A 12,130-nucleotide genomic window follows, 5' to 3' on the forward strand; every position below is an offset into this window, starting at 1 on the left:
AAAATCAATTTTTTTATGATGCCCAAATTTGATTGTAGAATTTCTAGCCCTTCTTTTTTTAATTTTTGTTTTAGTCCTGATGCAATGCAACAAGCAAAAGTATTTTCAGTAGATTTCTCCATTGAAACTTTTCTGCCAGATTCTGTGCATGGGTCATGGGCAGTTTGAATACAAATGTATTCTTGACAGCACACAGAACCACCAGGCAGGTTAACTGTATTCTTTCTCATACCCGTGGGTTATTATTATGAAGGGACCTACATATGCCATGGGAGTGGGGGGGGGAGTGGTGGGAAAGTGCCAGTGTGTTAAAGCCAATTAGGTATCATACATAAAAGTGCACGTTAACTACTTGAAAAAATTCACATTTATTTACTGTCAAACCGTGTTAAACTTTACACTGGATATTAGTGATGGGCTCATTATTAACAGGTTTACACAAAGGGATGAAAAGAAAAGCAGAATTTTGCGGAAACAATTTACATTTCATTAGAACTTTATCATAAAATAAATTAATTACTAAATATAGGCAGAAGGAATATGGAAGAGTAATATTTATGTTTTATTTTATTTTTTAAAAAAGAATAGGCACCTTTTGTTCACTAGAAAGTTTGTGAGAAGTGCCCAGTGCCCTCATTGCCCTCTGTTCAAGAATAAACAGAGGGGTAACACACACTCTTTTCTAGATTTCACCACATTTGTGCAAGGCATGGCGTAACTGGCTTCGAAGTTTTTTTTCCCCCATAAATGGCATTCTTTTGGCAATAAGAAATTTAAATGTAAGAATAAAGACTAAGTGGTCAAAGCAGAACACTGTGTACAGTGGAAAATAAGTGAAAATGGGTAGAACTTACCATGACAAGGTGTAAGAAAAAACATTTCATAACATATGTGCAACCAAGAGCTTTTCACAATATTTTCTTCAAACTCTTTAAAATTATTTTAATGACAATTATATTTCAGTTGGACACAAATGTATTTATTTTACCCTAGCAATAGAACAAAATATAATTTCTTTAGCCATCTTTCATGAGAATAGTTCATTGTACAGTTGAGGAAACATAGGAAATAAGGCCTGTGGCTTGATTGCTAGTGGTTAAACATGTTTTCAACCTTTGCCTTAATGTAAAAGATTTGCAGCGAGCTCCAAACTGACGCAGAATAGCTCTCCTGCTTTTCCAAGTCTTGTCAGGAACAGTAAGGTACAGTAAATTTGTCCCACAGGATTTTAAAGCCTACGTCTTGTATATAATACAATGCAGGCCTACAAAAACGGTGCAGCCATATTTACAGATTTAGTTCACAGACTGCTGCAGTAAAATGGCTGGAAAAGTTTTGTTTTGCTTGCTTCACAATTTCTCTAAAGAGCAGCAGAATCTTAAAATACCTGGTTGGCATCTCTTTTCTTTGTAACAAATAATCATTTTAGTATACTCTGTGTATATACAAAGTTTTTGTACGTTCTATAAAAATTCACAGAACTTCAAGGTTCAGTCACCTTTTTACACTGGAGAACCACAGGTCAACAGAGCCATGTCTCTGAGCAGAGTGTGAGGGAGCTGCAGTGGGCCAACGGAGTCTTTATTAACACTTGCCTGTGGCCCCTGGAATTCCTTAGCTGCACTGTTAAAGACTCGTGACCAGCTGCATTTGTCCTTCCCTAACATCTCCTTCAGGAATACACCCTTCCTTGTTAATGGGGATTATGTAACCATCACTATTGCCCCGGCTGATCTGGTAACACATCTGAAGCTGATGGCCAGCTCCAAGATTTGGCATGCTTTTGTAGTAAATGTCCTCGTTCTCACTCCTCCTGCACGGAGAGAGGTCCTCTTCCATGTCCGGGCTGCTCTCCGGGTAGGGAGAGTCTCTGAGGTTGGGCATGCTTGTATAAAGAGAGTCTCTGTTGGGGGACTGCAGGTGGTCCTCAGCCTCGGCGGTCAGCTGGGAGACGTAGCTGTCCGTCCCCTCAGGCTTCGCCTTCTTCTGGGGCTGGTACAGAAGGGAGTGAGTCCGCTGAGGAATGAGCGGCGCCTCGAGCTCTTGGTGATGGAGCTCCAGCCCCGGGTTGTCGCCGTGCATTAACGAGGAAGCGTCGGCCACGATCGCGTCATCTTCGCTGCTGCTGCCCCCAATCACAGGCTTGACTGGCAGCGTGAGCTCGAGGTTGTGAGTCTTGCCGCTGCCCCGCAGGTTGTTGTGCACCAACTCTGAAATGATCATTTTCTCGAAAGCAGTATCATTCAGACTGAGTCCACAGTCCACGACTTGCACGCTGTCATTATAGTCCCCCTTGCGCAGTGAGTAGCTGTTGTTAAAATTACCATTTAGCGGTAGAGTATCCATGGCACTTGTATCCCTGGCATTGTTCAGTGAATGTCCTGGAACGGCAAAGGGGGGGGGGTCTGTTACTGCCTCTGTTCCTTCCCAAAGAATCTTTACTTCTTTCATACAAAACTCTTTAATGTCGTTCAGGACAAAGTTGTATTTAAAAGCTAACCCTTGAACAGTGCCAGGCTCTCCCGCATTCCCAACTGTAAACAGTTGCGACCCCTTAGGTAATAGGAAAAAGTGTGAAAGAATAATACTATTTTCCAGGGAGGGAAGATGGCATACGGGATAGTACTTCATCAATTTCGGGGAGACAGTGGTTATCAATTGATTGATTTTTTTGGTCAACTCTCTGACACTCTTTACAAAGAAGACTTCACTCCATGCCCTTGCATAGTTAATGCAAAGCAATTCATTAGTGACATTTACATTTTAAAGTACGAGACTATGGTTTATAAAAATAAAATTAACAGAATTTGTCCTAAACAACACTAAATTAAAAAGGAATAAGTCACATACAAAAACCGAAGGCAAATGTACAACATAAACCCACATAACTGGCAAGCAACTTTTTAAACAACATTCTAACATTTCCTTTTTCTGGAGATGAAGTAAAAAAAAGAATGAAAAAAAATGGACAGATACAAAGAATTCATGTGAAACAAAGACAGCCATCTCTCATACTGACTGGACCAAGGGCCCACAAGCACCATCCAACAACACGATAGACAGCAGGTGGAATGACTCACTTTGGACAACTCACATCATGTCTGTCTGCTCAGGCTATCTGGCCTAAGAGTAGCTGATATATAAAAGAAAGTAAAATGATTTATTGTAACATGATGAAGAATTTCTAAGCTTCTCAGCAACTTAGTCAGAGCAAGGGTTCAACAAATTAGATTACCAGCAATAGCAGCCTTTTGCTTTTTCATTTAATATTTATTACTTTTTTTTTTCTTTTGGTACTAATACTCTCTCTAATCGCAATGGCCCCAGGCTCCTAATGGTCAAAGTTTGCCTGCAGCCCTGCAGTTGCATCAGCCACAGTGGCAGCACCGAATGAACCAGCAAAGTCTACTGTACGAGACTGGCCCACAGACACACCATGGGCATGAAGGTTAGACGCGGAAATGTTAGAGATTTCTTAAGTATGGGTCACAGAAATCAAACCAATAAGAGATATTAACTATGGAATGGGAAAAGGGTGTCAGCCTTGGCTAATTATATTTTTTATCTCTAAAGGAATGAAAGATTGGATAAGTCTGCTGAAGGTATGAAAAGAGGTTTAGGAGGGGAAAAAAAAGATGGTAACATGCTCTCTTGGAATCAGAGGTGTATTTTCTACAGACACATAAACATGTAAACTAAGACATCACAGTGCTTCTCAGGCAAATGGAGATAAAAAGTTTTAGAGAAAATTAAATGGTCTGCACCATGTAAAGTTAGGTTATTCATTCTCAAAATCCTAGAGAAAAAAAAATCACTTGTTTACAGATAGGTCTGGAAAAAAAAAAAGAATGAAATGATGTTACTGAATGAGACTGGCCACTGTGCAGCTGCTGCATTGTATGCAAGGCTTGGAGGAGTCGAGGAAAAATTTCATTCTTGGAAAAAATAGGAAATTTCCCTTTTTAGTGCTGACTCCACTCTTAAAGCTGCAGATTATCCTAGAAAACTCGATTTCATGACCAATAAGTACATGGGCATTGTTCAATAACTCCTCATTAGCAGAAAATGAGACCGTGTGTGTGTGTGGGGGGGTGTATCTGTCGGTGACTCGTGCTATTTTAGAAACTCTGATCCAACTTCTACGTTGGAAAAGCTGACAATTTCATTTTTATCAGGCTCCACGTATAACAAAATGAAGTTACAATAGTATTTGTAAGGCTTCCTTTAGCTTGATTGACATAATGGTCTAGCTTGCTAAATTCATGCCTGTGCCACCATCTTTATTTAGAAAACATCTGGTGTTTTAAGTTATAGGTGACACATAGATCACTTGCTAGTATTTGTTTCCCCTCTCGAGGTTCGATCTTGCCATTTTTCTTTCTTTTTATCATTGCTTAATGAATATAAAAAATATACTGGATAATGCAAAAGGTGTTTTCTATGATATACTGCAGATTTAAGCACATCTTTGACTGGTTTTGAAGAGGTAACTTTTTCTGCCCAAGTTTAGGCAATTCACTTGAAGACTTTCCACAGCCTGTAGCAAGATTACTGTGGGAATGCAGAAATGATAAGTCAATTATTAAGCATTCTGGTTGACAGCACCTCAGGCTTTAAAGAGCAAATTATTTCAGCATTGCATATACTTAAGTATGGACAGCATTTGCTACAGACCTCTATTACTGAGAAAAGACAGTACAGATAGATGTACTGTTTGAATTTGGTAATAGTTTCGTTGGAAATTGTGAACCACTTGCCCGCTGAGTCTACTTCATGACTGCTAGTTATGTTTGAATTGTGCCGGTTAAAAATCATGCTGAAAAAATTTACATTTGATAGGCAAAGTTAAGTTTGACTCCCATACTTGTCTCTCTGTAGGTTGCTAGAGGAAAGCATAAGGAAAGTAAGAAAAACAAGAGAATGAAAAGAGAAACTGCAGTTACGTTAAAAAAGAATTTTAAGGAAAAAAAACGGAAACAAAGTTCTTTGTTTAATTTAGTGGCAAATGTCAACCACAAATAAATATCATAGGCTAGCAGTAATTATGTGATAACTTTCACCGAAATCTTGAAAACTGTGTTAATATTAATTTTTTTAATAAGCTATTAGAAAACACAGTAATACAGGATGGGTTAGTGACAATCTCTCCCCCTCCCCCAATAAAAAACTAAAGGCGTAAACTGACTAATATTAACTTCATTCTCAAAGTTTTTTTTAAGAAAAAAAAAAACACTACCATAAAGCTGCACTATACTATAGTTTGGTTACATTGATAATGCTGGATGTAGTTTTCTATACCTAGGCATCCAAATTATCTTTATCAGCTAATTCATTTCAGAAGCAAATTCTGTCTGCAAGCTTTAGAGTAAACTAAACAGTATATTACATAGATAGGATACCTCTAAATGATATAAATCTTGAAGATGGGCTCTCGGACCATGTGATGTCAGTCCTGTAATAATATATTAAGATTTATGCCACCTGTGTTAAAAACATGGATAATTATTGGTAAATACTATCATGACTGAATTTTTACTATAATATAGTGCAGTTTTAGAAGCCTGGCATGGGCAATACCATAATTCTTTAAATTGAGAAATTAAAGATGTAATAATAAATATATGGCAACAAGTATTTTAGAAAAAGGGCAAAGATCAGAGCTCTGTTTAGCAGCAAAGAAAGGTAGTTTTATTTGTAAGTATAAGCACACCTGGTGAGTTAAATACAGGAGCTGAAGGGGCATTACATACAACTGTTTCAGCGAGCAATGTGTTATAGGGGTTGTTAGTGCCGTGGGGTCGAAGAAGAGGGTTTGTTAGTAGGTAATTGCCAGTCATTCCTAAAGCAAAGAAACAGAAAAAAATACATCAGTTCTCTTATTTTTGTGTTACAGTTGCAGTAAAGTATTTTTTGTATTCATCAAGGGTAGCAGACAAGTTGGCAACGGATAATGTGCTGAAATTTTCTGACTGTATTTGAACTACTAATTTGAAGGAGAAAGGGGAGAGGGAAGGTAAATTTCAGTAATTCACAGGTGCTTTCTAAGTCCCCCAAGTAAACACCTGCTGAGGATGACATTTACTAATTTATACAAAATCACTTTTAAACAAAAATGGCAATTAAATGCACAGAGATCAACATTATGTTTCAAGATGTTACTGCTTAATATTAAAAACCTAACCACTGAGGCCCAGAAGAGGGAATCTCAAACTTTCAGAATTTACAGGTGTGGGATTATCCCTCATGAAAACATCTGTGTTAATACCAACTTTGACACAAGCAGGAGGAAAAACAACTTCCACAAACAAGTAAAAAGTATGACACACTGCACAAAGCTTCTCTTAGTAAATGCAAGAGCACGCATGCCGAGGTGGGGAGAAAGAGACTGTGTGTATAATCAATTATTAGACCATTCACAAACTCCATACAGTAAGAATTTTCATTCTGTAATCTTATTTGCCAGGTTTCAAAAATGAATCACTGAATAATTCATTTCCTTTTTGATAGTCATCTTAACAGAATTAGGTAAAACATCAGAGCAATGGAATAAACACACATTTCACTCATTCTAATTGACAAATTACAAACCTTTCAATACTTATCAAACATATGTTTTGCATCGCTAATGTAATTTGACTAAAAATATTTTAAAATTCAAGTTGGTTTTGATGCCATACATACTCCTTTCTTCATTTTAAACCAGAATCTCATCAGAACAATGTCAACAGTGGAAAGCGTCTTTAATATTTGTGATAAAATATAACATGTTCTATTATATTACAAATCAGTACATCCAAATTACCTGGATAAATTACCTTCTTAAGGATATGTATACATAAGATAACATGATTTTTTCATACCAAATTCAAATTAACTAAGCTTGCACTCAGGATTTTGTGTGTCTCTGTGCACTTGTGTCCTTATCCTGCTAAATTATTTTATTTGCCAGCTTATTTTAAGTAAGCATTATATTGTTCATATGAGTTTAAAGTTGTAAACACATTAAAAATAGTATTCAAATAGAAAAAACTGCTTTGTAGATTCTCATGTCTTTAATTATTTGCTTATGAAGATATACTATAAATGTTTTTGACACTTATTTTTTACTTTTGGAAGGAAGTGTAAGATAAAATAATTTTACAAATAAGAATTTTCGCCGCAAAACTGGCACTATTTAACGTGAATAGGAGTTATTCTAACTATATTAATATTTTAAAAAGAAAACGTTCGCAAATGTCTCAGAAAAGAAAAATCTGTATTCACTAAAGGAAAACATTTTAATCTGTGGCAAAGTATGTTCTTAGTAATTACTTTTTCCTGCCTTGTTCTGTTACTGTGGAGTTTTGAAATTCTACTTTTTGCATTACATTATTGAATAAGATGAATTTATATGTACTTTTATAAAGGATAAAAGTTGACTCAACAGGTTTAAGAGCCTGTGATATAAACCCATTTGAGAGGGGAAAAATAAATCAGTATTTTCTCTAGAATTATTGTAAATTGGCAAAAGGAACAAAATTTATATTGTAGGCTCAAATTTTCCTAGTAACTGACCTTGATTAAGTGTTGAGGTGCTATTGATGTCGCCTGAGATAAAAGAAGATTCAGACTGTTTCCTCACAGTGTCATTCCACATCCTTCTTATACGACTCTATTAACATAAAATAGCAAACATATGTTATGTTAGTTTCCCCAAGCTCACCTTCTGAAAGTCACATAAAGACCTACCCTAAACAACCTGTGTAGGATTATCTGGTGGCCTTTAAAAAGGAATGTGTGTTGATGCTGGTCTAAAACTAAGGAAGTCTAGAACTAAAGAATATTTAATCTTCCACTCTTAAAAAGTTTTTTTTTTTAACGGCCTTTTTAAAAAGTGGAGGTGACTGATTATTCAACAAATGTTCAGTGAGTGCCCACTATGAGAACTCAGGGTATCCAAATGATGATCATATACTTCTTAAAGAAGGAGAGCTCTCAAAAATGATGTTCACACCTGAAGAAACACCTTGAATAAATACTTAAGAAGAAATTAAGACCAAAATACTAAAAAAGCAAGTATTTGCTACCTAGATCATTATTAATGAGGAGACAATTAGTGCATGTGAACACAACATGTCTCAGTAGGCTTTCTATAAAGAAGGTTAATTAAAGATGCTGTCAAGTTCTTTGTTACCTGTGTGCCAGAGGAATACCGAGCACTAGTTCTGGTGGTTGATGCCTTCACTGAACTGTGGGGGCTCTCGGTTGGGAGGCCGCCGCAGCAATAGGAGTGTCTGAAGCACTTGCCATATTCTTTTCGTACCTGTATTGAATAACCACGGAGACCGAGAGATTAACTCACACATACTTGGCTTCTCTTTCTCTCTCTCTCTAATTAAATGAGTAGTGGAAATAACTGAGAAGAATAAGTTCCACTAACACTCTTCTGTGGAGCAAATACACCGAATTTCTAAAATCAAGCTCGACGGAAACTGCTGAAATAGTAATCAGAAAAATATCTCTGCCTACCAGACTGGCTAGTAGGATCTTCAAAATGTGATGTAATATGTAGAAATGCTTTATGCCTTATTATTATACAAATGTTATTAATACACACGTTTTAAAGCCTTATTCTATCTATATACTTAGCAACCCCAATTTTATATTTCATGCTAAGAAAATAAGGACAAAAAATTAGTACCTTCCTTGCTTAATTACATTCAACCACTCGTAATTCAGTCATTTGAGTTTTATACACTTCGTGTCCTTTTAGGTAGGTCAATACATAAACTTCTTTTACTGGATTGCATAGTTTTGCGGGTAACCTCTTTATAATGACAAGACTACTTTGGCACATGAATAAAGAGAAAAAGGACTTTGATACATATGCTGTTAATTAGGATGGAATGTTTTCTTCATTTTCTGATGTGTCTAGCTTTAACATTTAGTGTAGAGTGTCCAAGATGCCTATTCACTTCATTAGCACACAAGGGAACTATTTATGCAATTTCCATTCACATTAATGAGTTACCCATGTAATTTCCCTTTTCCCCTGAAGCTTGGATATATGAATAGACAGGAAAGCTGTTAGGCCTAAAGAAAGTTTAAAGGAAACTTTAAAAAGTGAAGTCCAAACAATTGCTAAAGAATAGGGCCCCACCTAGAAAGGTGGTGCAGAATTGGGAGGCATGGGGAGGAGGGCTGGATTCTGTGCAGTTCTATTGGCCTATGAACAAGTTCTGCTCTGGCTTAGAGCCAGACTAAAATTAGAACAGACAAGAAGGAGAAGTTGCATGAGAAATTATTTTCTAGTAGGTTGCCAAAAACACTCAAAAAGACGCCCCCCCCCACATACACACACAGTTCTGTGCTCAGTATCTGCCTGCAAAGACCATGACTTTGACACTTATTCCCTGAAAAATTACAGCATTAGAGGTACTAGATGACCTTTTAAATCCAAGTGCACTTGCATTTTCATCCTCTTAGCCTTATTATACACCTATTAGAACAAATAACAATGGGCTTGAACTTTCAAAGAATTTTCTTTGCTTAAATATGCTCACTCAAGCAGTAAGAAGCGTGATGTTAACTAAATCATTTTATATCATATTCTTAGCCATTCATCCTGGCAGCACCCAACAGGACATATCCAAGGCTAAGTAGAATGTGTTCAAAAGGAAGTCCAACACACTGTTTCAAAAATGTAATTGTTAATTAAAAAGCACAGCAAAATCTCTTTGTTCAATTAATAAACATACCTCTATGAGGAAATAATTTATGCTTTATGTCAAACAAACACATTTGGAAGAAATTATGATATGTGATGCTATGTATGTATACAAAATGCTCATTTGTGTAAGAAATAGTAAAAACTAAAGTAGTTACAAGGTTATACCTGTATAATGTTTAGAAAATTAAAGTTCAGTGTTATTAAATAACACCTGATACCTCACAAAATTTTTTTGTACATTTAGTGGCTATTAATTGCTCTGAAATGCTGTTGACCAAGACAATGGCAATCAAAATGGTATTTTATCCAAATAATACCCTCCAATGTTGGTTTTGCTTAATGCCTATATTGCTGTGAATGTACATTATCTGTCAGTATTGCACATTCCACTGTCATTATCTCAAAATTATAGCTTACTCAACAACTGATGGAAGTAACAACACTATCATCTTGTCAAGACTGAAAACATAATAGTTTTCACTTTCAAAATTCTATTTCTCTGTTCAATTTAGTGACCAACTAGTAATAACAAAATAAAAAGACTATATTAGATATGCAGACAGAGAAAGGATGTGATACCTAGTTAAAAGGCAGCTAAACTCTTCTCTTAGGTTTACATCTTCTTGCAAGTTTTTCATCTTTAACTTTAATTTTTGAATCATTTTTGCTGACTCCAGTTAACATAAAATCAAGACAAAATAATAAGATGTGAGATATTAAATTACTGGGTTTTAGATCTTCCACAACTACTCAAAAGGTAACATTAACATTAATTTTTTGTATGTCTGGTGCTTTTAAAATCAAAGTCATTTATCCTTATGCTCAATTTCGTTTTGGACCACTGCATTCCCTTTATCGAGCAAAAAAAATGAGATTATTTAACCTTTTCTTTATCTTGTATACCTTTTGCACAAAGCACGTTTGTAGACCCCACTAGCAAAGAAGGAATCTTAACATAAGTGTCTAGCTTCTAATATTCCCAAAGTGAGATCCAAAAAGATGATTGGTACTGACTTACTTTATATGTGAAGCCCGAATTTCCAGACATGCATTACAATTAATGTATGATTAAAAATGATTCTATTTAGTACTATGTCAGCTGTAAAACTGTAAAATCTTCTCTATTTCATCTCTGATTTTCAAACCAAAGAACAAGGAACTAAAGCCTCTAGGTGACTTCACTTACTTTCTTTTGGAGAGCACAGTGAAAGATGAAAATGAACACTCCCTGGAAAGCATTAAAGATGGTGAAGAGATATGCCATCACAATAGTCTCCTCATTTATAAAAAGCAACCCAAATGACCAGGTTAGGCCAAGAAGACATAGAAGAGCAAAAGCGCCAAGCACCCAAGACCTGAAAAAATAAAGTGAATTTTATTAACAAGTTCAATGAGAGAACAACATATCTCACACTTAAATATTAACATTATCAGTAGTAGCAGTTGACTTTCTCTATGTTCACATTCAAATTCAACCAGCATTTTGGCTTTAACCTTTCACTGATTAAAGAAAGAACAATAGCATTTAGTACTGCAGCCTCCAGTGAAAACAGCAACAGCAGGTATGACCTTCTCTTACTCCAGCATTAACAAGGTATCAAAACTATATTAAAATACAAGGTGTGAAAACATCCCCCATAACTTTATTGTCTTTTATGTGCATTTTAGTAAAAGAAATTAAGGAGTCCTTAATTAGTTCACTCCTATCTTTTTATTCCTGTGGTGTACTCATGACACTGAATAATGTGACACATACAGAAAGGTTAAATGGCAGATAATCGCTTAACACCTAAACTGCAGATTCTAATCAACTAATCTTAGGTGAACCTAAGGTATTTTAACTAAAGCATGAAGAAGCCTTGCTGAAATGGGACGAAAATATGAGAACAACTTCAAAATAAAATAATTTTGGAGAGATTTCATCATGAATAGCTTAAGGAGAAAAGAACTGTAGAAAATAGGACGGAATGGAAAGGATTTAAAGTCAGTGCATTGCATGTCTAACTAATGATCTTACTTGATAAATGGCTTATTATCTTCATAGCTAGAAAGCATTATAAGCAGAAAAGAGAAACAAAATTATTAGACAGAATTAAAATAGAAAGTAGTAAGAAAGCATTTATATATTTTATAAATTAGTCAAAATTAAGAAAGTCAAAATGCAGAGGCAAGCAATTAAAAAATAAAGGCATATTACAGTTTAAAAATACTATAGCAACTTAGATATTCCAAAATAATTACAAAAATTAAGGGCAATTCATGATATTGACGGATTTGTAAAAAATATAAATCATGCCATAAATCTGTTAATGTAGGGTTCTACCTTACCCAGGTAAGTCCGTATTATAGTAGCCATCACAAACACGGTAATTACTGGTGTAGATGAGAAGACAGAAAGAGGAAAAGGAAGAAAAGAGAGAT

The 12,130-nt window shown here is 35.6% G+C and overlaps 1 protein-coding gene across 15 annotated transcripts in view; it reads right to left on the reverse strand.

Annotated features, from left to right (window-relative positions):
• Positions 1 to 349: 349 nt before the first annotated feature.
• The window catches only part of ADGRL2 (adhesion G protein-coupled receptor L2), a 216,158-nt gene continuing 204,377 nt past the window's right edge, over positions 350 to 12,130 (reverse strand). For 7 of the 15 annotated variants that reach the window (XM_073896435.1, XM_073896431.1, XM_073896438.1 and 4 more), the window contains 5 exons: positions 10,896 to 11,064; positions 8,174 to 8,302; positions 7,555 to 7,651; positions 5,711 to 5,839; positions 350 to 2,381 (listed from right to left, as the gene is read on the reverse strand). In XM_073896435.1, coding sequence (XP_073752536.1) covers positions 1,627 to 2,381; positions 5,711 to 5,839; positions 7,555 to 7,651; positions 8,174 to 8,302; positions 10,896 to 11,064 — 1,279 coding nt within the window. In that variant the 3' untranslated portion in view covers positions 350 to 1,626. Of the gene's footprint in view, positions 2,382 to 3,080; positions 3,134 to 4,613; positions 4,883 to 5,399; positions 5,482 to 5,710; positions 5,840 to 7,554; positions 7,652 to 8,173; positions 8,303 to 10,895; positions 11,065 to 12,130 lie in introns of those variants that run through there. The other 8 variants (XM_073896443.1, XM_073896445.1, XM_073896444.1 and 5 more) reach the window with 5 other exon arrangements.

Source organism: Callorhinus ursinus, unplaced genomic scaffold, assembly GCF_003265705.2.
Source record: "Callorhinus ursinus isolate GAN/ISIS: 27379988/994484 unplaced genomic scaffold, GSC_fseal_2.0 scaffold9, whole genome shotgun sequence".
In the NCBI taxonomy this organism is placed as follows: domain Eukaryota; kingdom Metazoa; phylum Chordata; class Mammalia; order Carnivora; family Otariidae; genus Callorhinus; species Callorhinus ursinus.